The sequence below is a fragment of the Leptonotus elevatus genome, chromosome 7, assembly GCF_054856555.1.
Source record: "Leptonotus elevatus isolate MCC_2025b chromosome 7, RoL_Lele_1.0, whole genome shotgun sequence".
In the NCBI taxonomy this organism is placed as follows: Eukaryota; Metazoa; Chordata; class Actinopteri; order Syngnathiformes; family Syngnathidae; genus Leptonotus; species Leptonotus elevatus.
The window spans coordinates 22,904,569-22,924,502 of NC_141245.1; the positions used below are offsets into that span (position 1 = coordinate 22,904,569).

Consider the following 19,934-nt stretch of genomic DNA (forward strand, 5'->3'; position numbering starts at 1 on the left):
GCATACAGAAGGCGTTGATGCAGCTCCTGAAATCAAGAGGTAGCTTAAAGCAATGGGTAGTTACTATAAAAAAACGGCCAGCAGGTGGCAGCAGAGTATAAGAGACCAACCAGGTCCATGTTGCAACAAGCTTTTTCAACAGGTTTGTGAATAATGATGAAATTTAGCTATATTCTAATGCTAATTGCTACAAAACAGAAACAGATACAAATATATATATTTTTTCCCTGATGAAATAAGAGACTCTAATCTTTCTTTTGGTAGGTTCCATTTTTTTTATAGTAATAGAATAGAATATTCTGTGGACCTTGCAAAATCAGTCAAAATCCAGTAAAACAGCCGCAGAGCGATGGGGGTTGCTTCAGTGAAATTGGCTGCGAGTGAATGAGTTAAGTTCAACTTTGTTTCTGAAATAAGAGATTTTTTTTTTCTTTTCAATTATTGCAGCTTAGCTATTGGGGATAATTGTGTCAAGGAAGGAAGTATTTGAAAATGACACATTTTGCACTTTCACTTATTTTCCAAATGAAAATATCTGTAAGCCAATTCCTTTTTAAGTGTAATGTTGGAAGACAAGTTTGTAATGTTTTTGTTGTTGTGTCTTAGGTCCTCTGGGCTCCACGTGGGCAAGGCACTACTGCATGTATGAGAAAAGCAGCAAAACTTTTACTATGAGCAATACTGACAACAAGTCAGCCAATAAACAGGTAGTTCACGCTTTTTCTTTGTTTTTTTGTTGTAGTTTAAACTTTTTTCTTTTTTTTCTTTTTGTTCAGATTATCTTCATGTTTGTCTATCTTAACTTTACTTATTTAGCTCTAGTTAACTTTATCCTGATGTTTCTTTATTTGATTTTTGACATGTTTGACGCATTTTTTTGTTCTACCTGTTTTTAAACACTAGCATTGTACATTTAATACAGAATTATTTTGGGCGATTTTTTTTATTTTTATTGCATTTATCTTTTAGAATGGCCTGGTAGTAAACCACCCCGAGATGTTCAAGCTCAAATCATGCATCCGGAGGAAAACGGACTCCATCGACAAGCGCTTCTGCTTTGACATTGAGGTGGTGGAAAGGTCTGTGACTTTGCATAAAACTACGAAATGAAAAGTCAAATTATTCTAGCTTTTTCTTCAATTTATTACAATCTTTCCCGTTGTATTTATTCAAGGCTCGAGAAAAAGCTCGATTGAAGTGCATGTGAGATGTTTTATGTTCCATCCAAGCCAATTAACCCAGCGTGTCCCGACAGAGACTCTACACGTCAACAAAGTGATGTCGTTCGGCTTCCATTAACATCCATGTTTTCATCTCCCTTCGAGTCTGGCATGAATCCCCAACACCTCTTTGTTACATATGCAGTATTCCCCCTCTATTTGCGGCCACAAATAGTGAAGGAATGAATAGTGAATATGTGGGGGATTATTTGTAACCTCAACGTTTTAAACCCATCCCCAGTCCTTTTTCCCCCCCCTTCTTCTTCTTCTGTCTACATGTCCACATAGAAACGGCGTCCGCCGCGGAACTCTTTTCAGGCCGCTTCGGTTGTTCTATAAAGTCCGGTACGTGAGCGGACCCTCGTCGCATGTGCATGCGTGTGTGTGCGTGTGCCGCTTACGTATGATTCGCACCTTCTTCTTTTCTGCCCCGTTTGCTGCCTCGCTGGGACAAAATGTGCATATGCTTTTATAGTGTGTTTTGCGGTGATTGTCATCCTCATGAAAATCTAATCTTTCACTTTCTGCTTTAATTGATCAAATTGAATTTCATTTGCTAGCAGCTGAACTTCGATTACTTGAATTTTTCATGTGGGCTTATAATGTAATATGATGTTGTGTGAAGGAGTGGCAGTGTCATGCTGAAAATGAAAAGAATATACAGTACACAGTATATAGTAGACATACTACAGTAAAAAAAAGTTGGATTTTGTTGGAGGAAAGTCGATCTTAAAAGAATAAAGTCACATTTTTCAAAGTCATAAATTGTATAAGAATGGAATTTTATATAAAAAAAAATTTTGAGTTGCACTTCTACCAGAGAAAGCCGTATTTTGCTAAAGGGAAAAAAGTCATAATGGTAGGAGAATAAGGTTGTATTTTATTTATATATATATATATATATATATATATATATATATATATATATATATATATATATATATATATATAGAAAGAGAGAGAGAGTATATATATGTATATATAGAGTATATATTATACTCTATATATAATAATATGGCCTAAACAATTGAGCCACACCTCCAAATCAATCCATCCGAGCGTTTTTGTGTGACGCGCTGATGAGGTGGTGAATATGCAGATGCATGCTGGGTGTGCAGTGGTGAATCACGCTGGCATTATGCAGCTTGTAATCAATTAGGCGTGGAATGTGAAGCACCGGCAAGCTATAATTTGGTCACACTGGCCCCTTTAACAGCGACCACAGCTAAAACATCTCTGACATCATTCTGAAACCAGCTTCTTTTTTTTTCCCCCTTCTCCCACCCCAGGCATGGTGTCATGACACTGCAGGCGCTGTCCGAGTCCAACAGGAGGCTGTGGCTGGAGGCCATGGATGGCAAGGAGCCGGTAAGGAACCCACCGGGACCAATAAGAGGGGACCAAAAACGACTTTCTAACTCAATCATGTGCCACTGGCTCCCCCATGTGTCTGCTGCTGGAAACTACAATGTTGTAAAATAAAAAAATATATATATAAATAAATAAATAATCAAATGTGTAGGTAAAATATGGATGAATAGAATGAATCATGTTTGAGTTGTATTATTTATCCATCCATCCATTTTTTAAGCCATTTTTTTTGGTCATTAATTTAATTATAATGAATTAATCATTTAATCAATAAAAGTTCATAAAATAAATAATGAATTAATGCATTTAAATAAATAATTAATAAAATAACAAATACATTTGAGTTGTATTATCTATCCATCCATCCATTTTCTATCCCGCTTATTGTCATTAATTTAATTATAATGAATTAATCATTTAATCAATAAAAAAAATCCTAAAAGAAATAATAAATAAAATGATAAATAAATAATAAATAAATTCGAGTTGTACTATTTATCCATCCATCCATTTTCTATCCCGCTTTTTTTCATTTTAATTATATGTATATTTTATTTATTATATTTTTATATTTTATTTTATTTATATTCTGATTATAAAGAATCAATCATGTAATCAATAACAAATCCTAAAATACATCATAAATAAATAGATTCTAAGTCAATAATAAATAAATTCCTGTAATAAATACAGGAAATTTACCAATTCTGTAATAGTATAAAATATGTAAAAGAGGAGAGAATGGGTGAGTACCGATACGACCTTATTTTAAGGTATTGGGTACTCGTGAAGGTTGCCGGGACCAACCAAAAGTACTTAAGGGGAAAAAAAATCTTACATAGGTCTTATTGTCATTTTGTTAGACAAAATTGTATATAACTCAGTATCAGTGAGTACTCAAAAGAGTTGCTCATGTTGGTATCGGTCTGGGGGGGGGGGGGGGATGTCCCTATAAAACAGTAAAATAGCAAATTGTAACAATTAAATATTTATTTTCACATAATTATTGTTTTCTAACATGCCTTGTATTTTTTTTTGTAACAATAAAAACATATTTTTAATAAAATGCGTTTTTAAGATTTATTTTATTTTGTACTCATTTATTTTTGTTTGATTATTTACAATAAGTATGCTAAAATGTAAATAATGATTAAAAAAATTATTAATGGATTAAAAAACAGTAACCCTGCTACAGACTAATCATTGTTAAACACGCTAAAATTAACATTTTGCTTTGCCTTTTTGTAATTGTCTAGATTTACAACCTGCCTGCCATTCTAAGCAAGAAGGAAGAGAGTAAGTTTGACTTTAAATCTCTACCAATGCCCTTTATTTGTGAAGTGAACCCATTTCTAACATGTTCTGTTTTGCCAGAACCTTATCATAAAAAGTTCCCTTGTCACAAAATTAGGTACAGTGATGTCATCGTATGAGATCCAGTAGCAAAGTGTGCAGTGTAGCAAGTTCAAGTGTCACTGTCACTCAATTATTATCTGTTGATCCAACTTTTGTATTATATACGACGAGAGTGTGAGAGACAAAAAAATTGCCATGTCACCCTAAATAATTCATATGTATTTTTTAGGGAAGAAAAGTTATTTTATGAGAATAAAGTTTTGCTTTTAGACTAATGCGATATTAATTGGCGACCAATACAAGTAAATGTCTCCCAGCATTCCTTAACGAGGCCGGCTTCAACTTTGTGAAGAAGTGCATCGACCTGGTGGAGAGCAGAGGTAAAGCGTCTTCAAGAGCACGACAAATAATCGAGAACATGCGACATCATGTTGTTGTTCATGCGCGCAGGTATAAATACGATGGGGCTGTACCGGATCGGAGGTGTCAACTCCAAAGTGCAGAGACTGATGACGACCGTCTTTTGTAAGTAATGATGGGATTGTCTGCAACAGGATTTGATTGGGCCAGCGCGGTGTCTTAGCGGTTTGCACGTCGGCCTCACAGTCCAAAGGTTTAAAATACAGTATTATCTCAGGGCTTGCTGATGGGACAAGCCGAAAGTCACGCTAACCTATAGAGAATCACTTTATGTGAACGTACTTTCTTTTTGCCACACCATAATAATAATAGTTTTGGATATTTTATTATGGTTACCGGTAGTTTTTTTTGTGTGTGTGTGGAAAATGCTTAATTTCAGTTTAGTTTTTATTAGGTTTAGCATTAGTTTTATTTACGGTGAGTGTTATTATTTTTTAAGCATTTTTATTCCGTTATTGAAATGTTTCTTTGTTTTTTCAAATGTATTTTATTTTATTAATTAATTTTTATTTTATTGTTGTTTTAGTTGAGTTTTAGTTACAGTGAGTTAAAAAAAAAATGTAAGCGTTTTTATTCCGTTAAAGACATTTTTTATTTATTTAATTAATTTATTTTATTTTTGTTTCAGTTTAGTCTTTATTCATTTTAGTATTAGTTTTAGTTACAGTGAGTGTTTTTTTTAAGCATTTTTATTCCGTTAAAGAATTTTTGAAATTATTTTATTTTATTTTTGTTTTAGTTTCGTTTTTTTTGTTTTGTGTTCAGTTACAGTGAGTGTTAATTTTTTCAAAAGCATTTTTATTCCAGATATATTTTTTACATTTTATTTTGTTGTATTTATTTTAATTTAATTTATTCTTGTTTTAGTTGAGTTTTTATTCATTTTAGTATTAGTTACAGTGAGTGTTTTTATTTATTTATTTATTTTATTCCGTTAAAGAAATGTTTTTTCCCCCAATTTAATTAAATTTTTTGTTAATTTCCGTTCAGTATTTATTTTCCCCCCTCTCTGGTTGTTTTCCTGTTCCCATCCATTCCAAGCATCCAAGGCAGCCGCGGACATGGACCTGGATCCCGAGACGTGGGACAACAAAACCATCACCAGCGGCTTGAAGAATTACCTCAGGTCAGCTGACCCCGTCCTCGTTCCGTCACAAATCACCATTTAGCGTCTCTCGCAGACCGGCGGTCCCGTTGTGTGACTCATCAAGGCTGCCGGCGGATTTACACAGGAACAAGCGGCTGACATGATTTGGAAATGATTGACAAGCAATACCTTTTTTTTTAATCTGCAGGTGTCTGTCTGAGCCATTAATGACCTTCAAGCTGCATAAAGAATTCATCATGGCTGTCAGTAAGTTCTTGAAAATTGAAGTTGAGACAACATGAGGCCAAATTTCACTCAAATTGAAGATTATAAAATCCAGTACAGTATTTGACACATTCTCCTATTTGCTTTATTTTGTCTTTGGAACCTATCCCCATTTGCCATTTGCTGCAAAATATAGTTTCTGCAGTTTTAGTGCTCTTTCTAAGACACATCCGTTACTCATGCATGATTTTTGTCCGTTCAGGGCCTACTGTACTCATTATCATTCTCTTATGTCATCAAATATAACCAACATGTTCCACACTATTATTTAAAATATGTCTTATAGAATATAGTATAGCACTTCATCACCAAGGCACACATGGGCAGTAGCGGTGTGCCAATAAACTCATTCCCATGTCCCCAAATCAATTTTATTTCAGTTATTTTATACTGTCTTGCCCTTGTTTGTGCCTTTATTGGGAGCGCTGTTCATGTTGTACACAATTTGGCCTCTTAGGGGCAGTGTGGTTCCGCGCGTTCTGATACACTGTTCAATTGTAGCCACATTAGAGAGTGGAAGGAAAAAGTCACGATCAAGGTATTCCAATAAGAGTTGGGGGTTTTTTTGCAGCGTAGGAAGATCATATGCCGGTGACGTTAGCATGCTTTTCTGTATACAACATATACAGTGACGCGGGTAGCATGCTAATTAGCATTAGCGAGTCAGACTGGTAGTAGATCATGACGATTTTTTTGCACAGCTATGAATTGAAGCTGAAATCATTGTCAATCAAATCATTTTGAATCGAAAAATTGCAAGCAATTAAAAATATATTTTTTGTACTTTGTCGTCTTTAAAGAACTCGTTGTAATTTGTAACTTTGTCAACAATTTATTTTCAGAATCGGACGACCAGAACTACCGAGTGTGCGCTGTCCATTCTTTGGTCCACAAACTGCCTGAGAGGAACAAGGAGATGCTGGAGATGCTCATCAAACATCTCGTCATGTATGATTCCGATTAGAGTCGACAAAAGTAGCGGTAGCATTAGATACACAGTAGTGACAGACAAATTTGATTCCCAACCACAGTGCCGCAGCAAATTAGCATTTTAATGTTGCTCATGATTGGTGGTACTTGAAGAGCTAAGTATTGTTTAAACTGATACTTATAATAAATAATGATCACATTTGAGGGACGATACGTGCGAATGGCGACTAAGCAAGTCACATCTGTTGTTGTTTTCCACCCGCAGAGTGTCGACCCAAAGTCAGTCCAACATGATGACCGTGTCCAACCTGGGCGTCATTTTCGGGCCCACGCTGATGCGCTCGGAAGAGGAGACGGTGGCCGCCATGATGAACATCAAGTTCCAGAATATTGTGATGGAAATTCTGATTGAGAATTTTAACAAAGTGAGCCAAATTTCTTGATGTGAAAACAAAAGCTGTATTGAAATGACGATGGCATTGATTCTGCAATTTCCAGATCTTCCATCAGCCTCCGGACCCCAACGTGCCGCAGCCGCAGCCTCCGAGCCGGCCCGGTTCCCGCAGAAGCAGAGCCATTTGTTTGTCAAGTGGCCCCCGGAAGCCTCGCAGCCTTTACACACCCACCCTGTGCTTGGCTGATGCTGAAAGTGAGTACCAGGAGGAAATAAAATGGTGGTTGCACCCATTTTGTTTTTTTGCCAGTTGTCAAGATGAAAGGATGGCTTTGACATGTGGCGTTGCACAGGGATCTGTTCTTGGACCACTTCTGTCACACTAATTATGTAATCTAAATATGGTGATGTAGCATAGAAGTTACAATACATAAAATGTGGATAATATTTCATGTTTACCCCCCCAAAATGTTCTTATTTTGTACCTTACTCTTATTGACACTGTTATTTTTTATTTATTTGTATACGGTAGTTACTTATTTTTTCAGATTTCATATTTTGCAATACTGTATGGAAAAAAATGGATGTAAGGTTTTAAGGATTACAAATTACATTTGATTATGGGCTCCAGCATGCCCGCAACCCTCGTGAGAATAAGCGGTTAGGAAAATGGATGGATATACTATAGCGAGTTGTATTATCGCTAATAATTTCATAAATATGGAGGGGCATCTCTATCATATTTAATTATCATAATTTATTTTTAGCATTTGTTTTTTATTTTATTGTTAGTTTTTGGGTATTTTATTACGAGCATAGGTTTTTCATTTTATTTTTGTGAGTGTGTTTATTTTAATTTGAGTATTTCTTACTGTACTTTTAAGTATTTTGTTTTATTTTATTATGATTATGTTAATATTTTATTTTGTTATTTTATTATTATCAATTGATGATGCTGATGATGATTACATTTACTGTATTTTATTTTATTATTTTAGTTGTTTATTGTAGTTATTTATTTTATTGTTTTATTTTAGTTAGACTTGCTTTTATTTTAGCTTTAGTTTTTCTGACGGCATTTTTTTATTGTTAGTAATTTTTTTTCATTTTATTTTATTTAGTTTTAATTTAGTTTTGATTGTTAGTGTTTCTTTGTTTTTCATATTTTTTTATTTTTAATGTTATATTTTTATTTTAATGTCTGCGCTTCATAATTAGTTTTACTTTTTTGCTTTTAAATTTTTTATTTTATTTTATTATTATTAACTAGACTAAGTGCAATTTCTGCAGAAATTGCGTGGAAATTCTGATGCTTACGAAGAAAGTTGAAAGATAAATTATGTGAAAATTACAAAGTATTACTTGTAGTTGAACGATAAATGAATAAAAAGAAAACTTGAATTGCAATCCAGCGAGGGCGGGATTCGAACCCTCGCCTCCTGTTTACAGGTCATAGCTCCGCTCTAGTAGCCTACCCATTGAGCCACAGAGCACATGTGATAGTAGTCGAGGGAATATCTTGCTGAATAGGCATCAGTTCTGAGAAGGTTGTTAAATTGAAGTGATGGTTCAGGTTTTAATGAGGGCCCGGTGTGCCTCCTCTCTGGCCCCTGCATAGGCGACGCGTGCAGCAGCAGTCCAGGCAGCAGCCCCATGGGCAGCACCGGGTCTCTGTCCTCGCACTCCTCGGAGCACAACGGCTCCTCCAAGGCCGAGACGGCGTCCTCCGCTAAAGCCAAGAGCGCAAGGGAGCACCCTGACGCCGCGTCCCTGCGCTCCAGCGGGCCCCGGAGCACCGAGTCCAGTTCCAGGGAGGAGGCGGGCCCCACCGACGTGGAGTCGGAGGACGCCCTCAGCGCGTCGTCCGTCACCGCCGTCGCCCCCAAAAAGGCCCCCCACCAGCCGAGACCGCCTGATCTCACGGCCGCATCCTGTCTCAAGTCGCAGCGCGTGTCGGAAGGTGAGCCACAAACCTCCGTTAATTATTCGAAAGATATTGTCCGCGTTCGGGTCGCAGGTAAATGAAGCCGAGCTAACTTTGGGTGGCTGGGCGAGTCGCCTGACAATCGAGGGCACAAATTGACAAATAACAGTTCACGGGGGGTCAAACTCAAGGCCTGGGGGCAAGATCCGGCCCCATCACATCATTTTATGTGGCCCACAGAAAGTGGGTCAACTTCATGTTTCTTTCTTTTCATTTTAGAAAAAAAATCTGTACCAAAATTGTATTTTTAGTTCACGTGATGGTTTTTACATTTTTTTTTTACATTTACAATTTTTACACCTTCTAAATTGGCCAATTACATTTTGAATATATACATTACTTGCTTATTCTATTTCCCATGACTTCTGATTTCAAATTCAAGTTAAAAAAAAATATACCTACACAGTTGAACCCCTGCAAGTCATTGAAACGCCCGACAAACACATTTATAATTTTCTGTATTAATAGTTTAAACTAGTGATGTTCGATAACCTTTTTTTTTTTTCAGACCAACACCAGGACAAGTATTTACTCTTAAACACTCACCGATTAAATCCCCCCGCAAAAAAAACAATGACAGACAATTTTAAAGAAAGACCAATGTAGGAATTCTCCCTAAAATTGCATGAAATGAATGGCAATTTTCTAAAACGGACACAAAAGTCTAGAGACTAATACATAAAATTGTATTTAAAATAATGACAAAAACCTTTCTGTCTTCTGACACACATGATGATTCAGCGATGTGACCGACTTGATGTGAGATTTATTTTTATTTTTTGGGGTAGTATTTTTTTCCCAGATGTATCGTAGTATTGGCATCTTTCATGTGTATTCGATAACACCACCCGGTACGCATTATAGCACAACCTACCATCCCAAAACACTTAAATATAATTTCAAACTCATTTTACTGTCAAAACAAAAATACTGTCCGTAGCTTCCACAAACAACCCAGGCTAAACTTAGCTTCTCCTTAGCATGCGAAGCTCGTCTCATAGTCGAAATGTATCACCTCCACATACTCCCTTGAAAAAAAATTACTACTTTCCTGTCTAGCTAATTAGCTTACAAACTCACTTTTAACAAATAGCTGAGAAGTTACATAGAAAAAAATTCAAATGGGCGAATTTGTGAATGATGAACTACATCTAAGTATAAATATCATATCATTCATAATTTTCACTCTTTGTTCTCCGTCAAGTCCAAAGAAGCTACTCGAAGTCCGCCCTAAATCTCTCCACGCTGGATATCATCGATCACTTGGAGCCGGCAAAGCACCCGGAGCTTCCGCCCAAGCTCGTGATCCGGCGGCGGGGCGCCGCAGCCTCAGCCGGCAACGGATACCAAAGACCAGGCTCAGTGTAAGTAATGAAGTCCCATCATATTTCATTAATGCTTCTTTGGGAGTTCATAACAAACCGTGCTGTGTGACTTATAACCGTTTAAAAAAAGAAAAAAGAAAAAAGAAGAAGTTGGCTCACTATTTGGTACAAGTACAAATTACTGTCAGACTTGAGAGTGCAGCACAATCCACTTCAGAAGATTGGAATTTTATGCTAGTCAAAACAATACAAGAAGGACTTTTAAGGAAATTAGGGGCCTCATGCCATCCTGGTAAGAATGTATTTTCGGGGTCCCCAACATGACCTGCCAAAACTCACTCCCAGGAAAATTGGGGAAAAACACGTTTTTTTGTTGTTGTTTTTTTTTAATAGTTTTTTCAACAACAACAAAAAAGTTTTACCAATCAACATTACATTACAACTGCACAGAACAGTTGGAGCAATGGTAGTTATTACAAAAAGGGCCAGCAGGTGGCAGCAGAGTATAAGAGATCAACCAGGGCCATGTTGCAAACACGCTGATTTACCCACAGTTCTAAACAGATTTGTGAATAATGATGAAACTTAGCTATATTCTAATCCTAATTGCTGAAAACGGAAACAGATAGAAATATACTTTTTTTTTCCTGATGAAATAAAAGACTCTAATCTTTCTTTTGGTAGCTTCCATGTTTTTATAGCAGTAGAACACAATATTCTGCGGGCCTTGCAAAATCAGTCAAAATCCAGTAAAACAGCCGGGAGCGAAGGAGATTGCTTCAGTGAAAATGGCTGCGAGTGAATGAGTTAATACCGTCTTACAATATTACACAGGGGGGGAAAAATATATATATATATATTTTAATATGCGAGGGATTACTGTTTAGCTCTAATTTACATGTTCAGGTGTGCCTAATGAAGTGTCCAGTGAGTGCTTGATTATTTTTTTTTAATTATGGATTTAGCGTTTGCGACGCGTCAATAAGGACAATTAGGTCAGCCACCGTCGGGCCGCCTGGCCACCTCCTTGGCCCGTGTCCGAGCGTGGAGAGGATTTATCTGCGGTGGGAGAGCTGCTCTTAATTCTCGGGGTTGGTGTGACCCAGCAGCAGACTACGCTCCTCCTCCTCCTCCTCCTCGCGTGTGTGTGTGTGTGTGTGTGTGTGTTCGCGGGATTTTGTGTGTGCGTGACGACTGTGAAAAATGGCCTTAGAAAAACAAGATAAAAGATAATGAAGTTAGGAATATATTAATTTAAGCAAAACTGTCTGCTAATAGATTTGGGAAATTGGATTTGGGAAGTATAAATCAAGTGCATTGAAGGAATTGCTATTTTGTATTACTTAAACTTGCTTATAACCAATTATAAAATATAAATAGGTTGCAGATAGGTAGGTAAGGTTGAAAGGTCAATAGATGTTAGATCAGGGATGGCCAACTGGCGGCCTGATGTTTTTTTTTTTTTATGCATTTGTGGGGATTATAAACACATTTCTTCCATATACTTGTGGCTCGGTACCCATGATTTCACTTATTTGTGGATTTGTTAATTGTTTTCATTTTTCTTTGTTTCGGGAGTAGCAAACTCCTGTTTTTCAGGGAAAATGTATATCGTCGCTGTGCTGTGAAAACAACACATGTCCTTTTTTTTTTCTTTTTTTAACGTTTTTTGCTATGTCGGCATTCAGTTTTGTCCCATAAATCGTAAAAATGACGAACAATACTGGAGTGTGATCAGCATTTTTTGGGGTAGAATTTTTGGGGTTTACAATTTTTTTCCCCAAAAAATCTTTTCAAAGGCTGTCAATTATACATATTTTCTCTATTGACAGTTTTAAGAATGTAATATCACCATTCGCCACTAGATGGCAGACATGGCTTTGTTGCGTTTGCACCCCTTTGCGACAGCGTGAGCAGCCTTAATAATTTTTTGCAGATTTATAGTGACTTTCAGGAATAACAGTAGTACCTCAATCATTTTAAACAAAAATTTAATATGTTGATTATTGTGAGAGAGAAAAATGCACAAAATGTGTTCTTGCACTCAATATTGCTGTTCAGCAGTAAAATACATTTTAAACTGTTATACCCCCACCCAAAAAAAAAAAAAACTGTTGCATGTTGGTATGTTGTTACCTAATTAATAAAAATTGTTGAATTGTGGTACAGTAATAAAAAAAAAAAAACGCTTGAAGAAAATGAAATGTTCTTCCTCACAAACAACCCGATAAGAAGAAATATCTTGACAAACAAAGAACACGCACTTTCTACTTTGATTTGTCATATTGACTTTTGCATCATTTTATTGCATTCACGTGTGAGAAAGCACTCACGTGGCCTCTTACGTTATCTTCCCTGCTGCCACCCTCACAGCTCGGCGTCACCTTGACTTTCAGGTCACGGTGGCATGCGGGGTCAAGTGCGGCCTCGTAATGACGGCGCCTCACATTTGAAATCAACAAAACAAAAAACACCTGAGGAAGGAAGGAAACGTCCCGCATTGTGTCGTTCCGCCTTTCACTCGCGATCCAAACAATCGGGAATGCAGCGTGTAGGTTTTTGCGGGTCGAGGAAAAAAAGGTCAGGGAGACTCTTGACGTTCCATAAGAATCATTCACAACCATTATTATATTATTATTATACAATTTCACTTACGACAGTGGTCTATATTTATTTGACTGCAACTGATGCCACACGTATTTCACTATTCACAAATTCACTCGTTCAAGTTTTTTCCATGTAATCGATCATTTATGTTTTTGTGTTTTTTATTATTATTATTATTAATAATTTTTTTATTATATATATATATATTTTTTTTTTCTTTAAAGAGAAAAAAAAGTAAAATACGAAAATTATTACTTCAAATAAGCGAAATTATCTGCCAACAGAACAACAAATTTTACTTAAATTTACCTGTAAGATTTTGAAAAATAAGAAAATAACACTAGGCCCATATCAACCACAGCGGTCTTGAAAAAAGTATTTTTAGACTAAAAACAAGTCATATTGGCTTTTTTCAAGCTGTAAAAAATAGAACTATTTCCTTAAAAAGTACGCTTTTTTTTTTTACACTTGGATAACTTTGCCTAAGTGTCAAGCAAGGAAGTAACAGATCCCATTTTTATTGTCTTTGGTATTGAACCCACAACCTCCAAGTCTGAGGGTAGGCACTCTACCAGTAGACCATTGAGCTAGTAATGGAACGAGGAAAAATGACCTTAGTAAATATAGCCAAACGAACCACTTATAATAAAAAGCTAGATTGCACTTTTGTCTGATTGTTTTCATACTTGTATTTTTCCATTTATCTCATTACTAGTTTATGCAAAATCTTAAAATAGGAAAAATCTACTTCTGGAATCCCAGTTCAGGGCCTTTGATGTTGTGTAGTTGTCATTTTAAAATGTGGGAAATGCTTGTTTTAAGCTGTTAACACTCATTGCCAAGACTGCTTGATCAAATCAGATAATTAACTCATTCATTGCCATTGACAGCGATTGACGTCAAAAATTCATTTGAACTATTTCTTTAAGTGTAACATTTTTTCCACTTTGTTAACAAGAGTATGAAAAACTAGAAACAAATATTGTACATTTAGAACAGATATAAAATGTATTATTAATCTTGAGTTAACAATTGAAGTCATGCAGTTAATTACAATTAAAAAATGTAATCATATAAAAGATTATTAAAAATTAGGAGCGTCAGGCGATTAAATTTTTTAATCGTAATTAATTGCATGACTTCACGAGTTAACTCACGATTAATCACAAATGTTATATCTGTTCTAAATGTACAATAAAAAATTCTAGGTTTTCATACTCTTGTTAACAAAAGTGTGGGGGGGGATTAAACTAAGAGAAATAGTTCAAATGAATATTTGACGTCTATAGCCGTCAATGGCAGTGAATGAGTTAAGTATTAAAATAAGCACAATGATCTTGTCTGACAATTTCATTTTAAGTAAAAAATAACTTATCAAAGCAAAATAAGCAAATTTAGGTAAAAATTTAAGCAATTATATCTTACTTAAAATTTCAGTTTTTGCAGTGTAAAAAATTCCATAGAATTTGCCAATTGGCAGATTTTATTTTTGATCTTACATTATTCACTGAAATACTCACCAATTTGCCCAACAATTGTATTGCTGTGGCGCCATCTGGTGGCAACGTAGTGACAAAGCCCTATTCAAGTGAGTTGAGGAGCTCCTTTCAGTACTTTTTGTGATATTTTTGTTTGCTTGTGTGCCAGGAGATTTGACTAATGCCTTTGCTCAATCAAGTTTGGCAACACTCTTGTAGGAGAGCCGTTCCGCCACGTGTGGATTAAGCATGTCCTTCATCAGGTATTGTTCTCCTTCCTCTCGCCTCTGCGACAGGGTGGCTGCCAGAGCGCTGCTTTTTGAACACGCCGCCGCCCAGCAGCCCGCCATGCTTGGGAGGTAACTGGCTCGTACTCTGGCAAATGGAGCATGTGGCTAATTGACGCTCGAGTTCACAATTGCTTATATTTAAGTTTAAATCCATGACTATAACACAAACCGCAATCCCAAAAAGACTTAAATACTCAGCAAAGATGCACTTAACTCATTCACTGCCATTGACGGCTATAGACGTGAAAAATTCATTTGAACTATTTCTATTAGTTTAACATTTTTTCCCCCACTTTTCTTAACAAGAGTATGAAAACCTGGAAAAAAATATTGTACGTGTAGAACAGATATAAAATGTGTGATTAATGGTGAGTTAACTATTGAAGTCATGCGATTAATTACAATAAAAAAAAATCATCGCCTGACGCGATTTAAAAAAAGAAAAGATTGTTAAAAATTAGGGGCGTCAGGCGATTACATTTTTTTATTGAATTACATGACTTTGCTAGTTAACTCACGATTAATCACAAATTTTATATTTGTTCTAAATGTACAATAAAAAAAATCGAGCTTTTCATACTCTTGTTAACAAAAGTGGGAATTTTTTTCCCAGTTTAAACTAATAGAAATATTTCAAATAAATTTTGGACGTCCATAGCCGTCAATATCTGTAAATGAGTTTAAACATGCTCCCATGACACCAGTTACTACTTTCCTAATAGCCCAGACTTTGGTGCTATCTTGTGGTACTGGTATTAGGTGTTGTATTCAACAAATAACTGGGGATAAAGTCGTTTCCACGGGGGGGGAAATGCAAATAAATGAATTTGTGATTCAGGTTACTGTCCTGTACAAGCAATAATATTTCATCAAAAGCTAAATTAGCTTCTATGCTAAGATGAAAATTTATTGTTATTATTTTTTAAATAAAACAAATATTGTCACGGATATTGAATAAGGCTTTCCGTAATTGTGTGCTTCCGACAGAGATGCCCAAGCCGTCTACTCGTGCGAGGCCGAACACAGCCATGAGCTCAGCTTCCCCCAGGGGGCGCACTTCTCCAATGGTGAGCGCTACCAAATGGTACCAAAACACACACACACGCGCACACACACACAATCAAGGTCACGGAATATGAATTAAGGTTGAAAGTCAAGGAATCACTGTACACGTTTTGTTAACTTGGCACAATGATCACTTCACTAAACATTCGGATCTTAAGAAAAGCCATCTAGTAGCCGTAAAAATAATTACGCTAGGTGACATCATGAAAAGTCCACATGTATTTTTAACATATATCCCACACTTCCCACAGTAACTAGTCAACAACATGCCCATTTGTACTGATAAGTGTCGCAAACGGCTTGTGGCCAATGCTAGCGGGCTAATGTGGCTAACTAACATATCAATGAGGTAACGCAACTAAGCTCTTATTTAGCTGTACTGCTGTGACCGCACCGGAAACAGGAAATTAAAACAGCAGACCATAGATATCTATAGACTAGATGTCGTACGGCGCAGAGTCCAACGTCCGCACGGGGCGGCCATCTTGGCACAGGCAGGCAGTCTGGTCTTTTGTATTGACTGTGAGTGATCTGAACAAACTCTGTTATCTCGCTTCCAACTTGATGGATTTACACACGGTTTGCTTTCTCACAAACTTTAATAAAGAAGAAAAAATCATTCTGGATGGATATTTATTAACTCTATGAATTATTAATTCGCTGCCATTGACGGCTATAGACGTCAAAAATTCATTTGAACTATTTCTATTAGTTTAACATTTTTTCCCACTTTTGTTAACAAGAGTGAAAACCTCGATTTTTTAAATTGTATTAGAACAGATGTAAAATTTGTGATTAATCGTGAGTTAACTAGTGAAGTCGTGCAATTCATTACGCTAAAAAATTTTAATTGCCTGGCGCCCATAATTTTTTATAATCTTTTCTTAAAAAAAACAACGATTATTAAAAATTAAACACTTTTAGTCTATAGCTGGTCAATGGCAGTGAAGTATGCAGTATAATAACTACGCTTATAAACTAAACTGCTCGATAATCAGTTGATTTTTGTTAAAACCCTATTTTGAGTTATTTAAAGAAAATGTTCGATAAAAACACATAGTAATAATGAATGAGAGATGCGGAGCGAGGTGACTGTGGCAAGATGGCCGCCCCATGCAGACAACTTATATACATTTTATATTACATCAATCAAACAGTAGACATTAAATATCATTTTTGCGCAATATGAGTTTATTTATTTTTTACAGTATTATTATATATTTTTTACAACCTTTTGGTACAGGCAAATAAATGTCTCTAAAATGTGACATTTTTCTGCAATTTTTATTAACCCTAGTACAATACGGGGATATATTTTGGATCTTTTTTCTTATTTTGCAAAAAAAAAAAAAAAAAGTGAGTATTATACGTCTTACTTTATATCTAATCTCCACATGTAGGGAGTAAAAGTCACAAGACTCAAAGTACACATAGCTGAAAATCTACGCTCAAAGTATTTGTACTCGATTACTTGCCGCCACTGGTTGCTCATCTGCTTTGCAGCGACTCATTTGAACCCATTTGGCTTCATCCCAGCTTTCAGTGTGAGCGCTGCTAAAATACAAACAGCGCTTTTTTTTTTCTCTCTCTCTCTCTCTCTCTGGTTTTATTGCCTTTCCGTGACGAGCCCACTTGGCCCACGAGCAGCGGGGAGGCAGGTCACAGTAACCTAGTGATGGAAGGCACCCGGGCCTGTTATCCCCCCCCCCCCCCCTCCCCCTCCCCCTCCCTTACCCACTGCGCCTCTCTGGTCCAGCAGAGCCTGCAGCCAGATACGGAAAAGAAAAGAAAAAAAAGCGACAACAAACGCTGCTCGCCATTTAGCAGAAGGCTTTTTATGGCTCCGCATTAGCGAACCCGCAGCACTTCATCATTTTTAGAGCTGCTCTGAATCAAGCTCCACAATATAGACTTGTTTACGCGCCGCTTCTTACTGGTACCAGGAAACTGGACAACAGAACACCAACAGGGTTGTAAAAGAGTGGGAAATGTCTGGTAAATTTTCTGAGGGTTCCCGTAAATTTTCATTTTGGGAAATATTTCAAAAACATGGCGAATACTTTGTTGTCATATTTGTTAAAACATGTAACAAGTGATTATGACGATCTTGTGCCGCTAATTTGAAAGGCGACTGAGGAGAAACAACCAATGAAAGGCAGGAGGTGTGTCACATGTTTCTAAAAATAGCTCAGCAGTGATGCGATATTGTGATTTACTAGGAATGTTGTAGAAAATGTCAAGATTTACAGAAATGGTGCCGCATATTGATATTCATTGATTGGTCTTTCTTTAAAGTGCAATTTCAGCAGAAATTGCATGGGAATGCTGAATTTGAATGCATGTGCTTATGAAGTACATTGAAATATAATTTATGTAAAAATTATTATTATTTTAATTGTAGTTAAATGACAAATGAATAGAAAGAACACTTTAACTGAAAATCTGTCTAAAGTGGGATTTAATAATTTCATAGAAATTATAATCCATTTCTTGAGATGATATATATTAGGATATGTTTCCAATGTACAGTCTGAGGTGGGATTCGAACCTGCGACCTCCTGGTTACTGGACAATGCTCTTTGCCACACACCTGGCAGTGATGATCAGTTGTATGAATAGAAGTGGGCGTGGGAAAAGTTCAATGTCAGTCCCATTGAAAATGAATGGGGCAAAGTTGATTTTTAACGTTAAATTGTGCGACGATAAGTACCCCGAGAGGCGTGATTTTTTTGAAGCAAGTGTGAACGGTGTAAATCGGAAGTTTTATGTGGGAGTTGTTTCACGGCAAAGAATAAAATAAAAAAAATCACAATGCTTCAGCGTTCCCACAATAATCACATTAGTAAAGATAATTTCTGCAGTGTGTATAAAACTGGAAGCCTCTTACGTTAATCAGTACTCGAGAAGTAACTCTCACTTTCAAAAAGATTAGTGACTCGTTCTGTATCTAATCAGGGTATCTGCTTACGGGCACGGATCGCTGCTTTCACTTCCGCACAGATATTTCTCCATGCGAGATGTGAATGTGAATGAGAAGAGACGCTTTGAATGACGGTGGCTTACGTGCATCTGCGAAATTACCAAGGCGCGGTCTGACCTGCCCCTGTGCAGGTTTGACATTTTTGCTGTTGTTTTTTTGGTGTCAACATTGCTATCAAATGAAACTTGCCTTGCTTGGTGTGGTTTTTTTTTATTTTATGCGCGCCTGCTTGTCGTATGTAAGGCGATCCTGCTTTTTTATAAAAGAACACTCTGACCCACATTTTCACTTGTCGTCTTCGTCTGTGTTCTTTTCTCTCTCTGGCAGTGTACCCGTCCGTCGAACCTGGATGGCTGCAAGCGACGTACCAAGGAAAAATGGGTTTAATCCCTGAAAACTACGTCATCTATTTTTAATTTTTGGGGGGATTTTTTTCCTTCCATGGTATCCATGGAAAAGTCCACTACTGGTGAATGTAGCCGTGTGGTTTCTAGCTGCTTGGATAGGAGCTACAACATGACAAATATACCTCCTTTTTCTTTTTTATTTGGAGGGAAAAAACTCCCTGAAATGTGTTCTTAATAAGATGTTGACATCGTTTGTCTTTTATCAACACGTTTTTACGACCTCAAATGACACACGAGAACAACTTGTCTAGTTTTATTGCCCTGAAATATCTTCAACTATCTGTGATGAATGTTTTTTTTTTAAATGTTTTTTTATGTTTAAAACAGAGATCAGCAAAATAATTGAGACCTCGCGACCCCGCAACCCAGCAAGTCGGCAAAGTTTCCCGCCAGGCTCCGCCCACACACGATGACGAAAACTCACATTCCTGGCAATTTAGCGTCGGCCATCTGTCTAGTGTGCGTAGTTCAAATTTGATAGCGGCTGGACAAAAAGCTTCCCATGTTGAAAGACTCCGGATAACTTTGACGGGTAACTTTGAAACCAAAATGATCATTTTCTTGTTCCTTTTACTTCTTGAATTTTGTGGGTCCGCTCATGCTGGACCTGCAATTGCATCTTGCTAAGTGAAACTTTTCAGGGCCTCAAATTACACACAAGCCATTACACTGTTAAAATGTGCTTACATGATTGCTAGTTAAATGCAAATTATATCAAAGTAAGGGATGGGAAAA

The 19,934-nt window shown here is 36.7% G+C and overlaps 1 protein-coding gene across 3 annotated transcripts in view; it reads left to right on the forward strand.

Annotated features, from left to right (window-relative positions):
- The window catches only part of arhgap42b (Rho GTPase activating protein 42b), an 85,640-nt gene extending 66,077 nt beyond the window's left edge, over positions 1-19,563 (forward strand). Inside the window, exons 10-26 of one of the 3 annotated variants that reach the window (XM_086080900.1) lie at positions 607-707; positions 970-1,079; positions 1,509-1,565; positions 2,510-2,588; positions 3,848-3,887; positions 4,265-4,327; positions 4,398-4,472; positions 5,409-5,493; positions 5,663-5,721; positions 6,582-6,687; positions 6,935-7,094; positions 7,168-7,318; positions 8,682-9,023; positions 10,252-10,411; positions 14,754-14,816; positions 15,735-15,814; positions 19,120-19,563. In XM_086080900.1, coding sequence (XP_085937026.1) covers positions 607-707; positions 970-1,079; positions 1,509-1,565; positions 2,510-2,588; positions 3,848-3,887; positions 4,265-4,327; positions 4,398-4,472; positions 5,409-5,493; positions 5,663-5,721; positions 6,582-6,687; positions 6,935-7,094; positions 7,168-7,318; positions 8,682-9,023; positions 10,252-10,411; positions 14,754-14,816; positions 15,735-15,814; positions 19,120-19,208 — 1,820 coding nt within the window. In that variant the 3' untranslated portion in view covers positions 19,209-19,563. Of the gene's footprint in view, positions 1-606; positions 708-969; positions 1,080-1,508; positions 1,566-2,509; positions 2,589-3,847; positions 3,888-4,264; positions 4,328-4,397; positions 4,473-5,408; positions 5,494-5,662; positions 5,722-6,581; positions 6,688-6,934; positions 7,095-7,167; positions 7,319-8,669; positions 9,024-10,251; positions 10,412-14,753; positions 14,817-15,734; positions 15,815-19,119 lie in introns of all 3 variants that reach the window. The other 2 variants (XM_086080899.1, XM_086080901.1) reach the window with 2 other exon arrangements.
- The last annotated feature ends 371 nt before the right edge of the window (positions 19,564-19,934 follow it).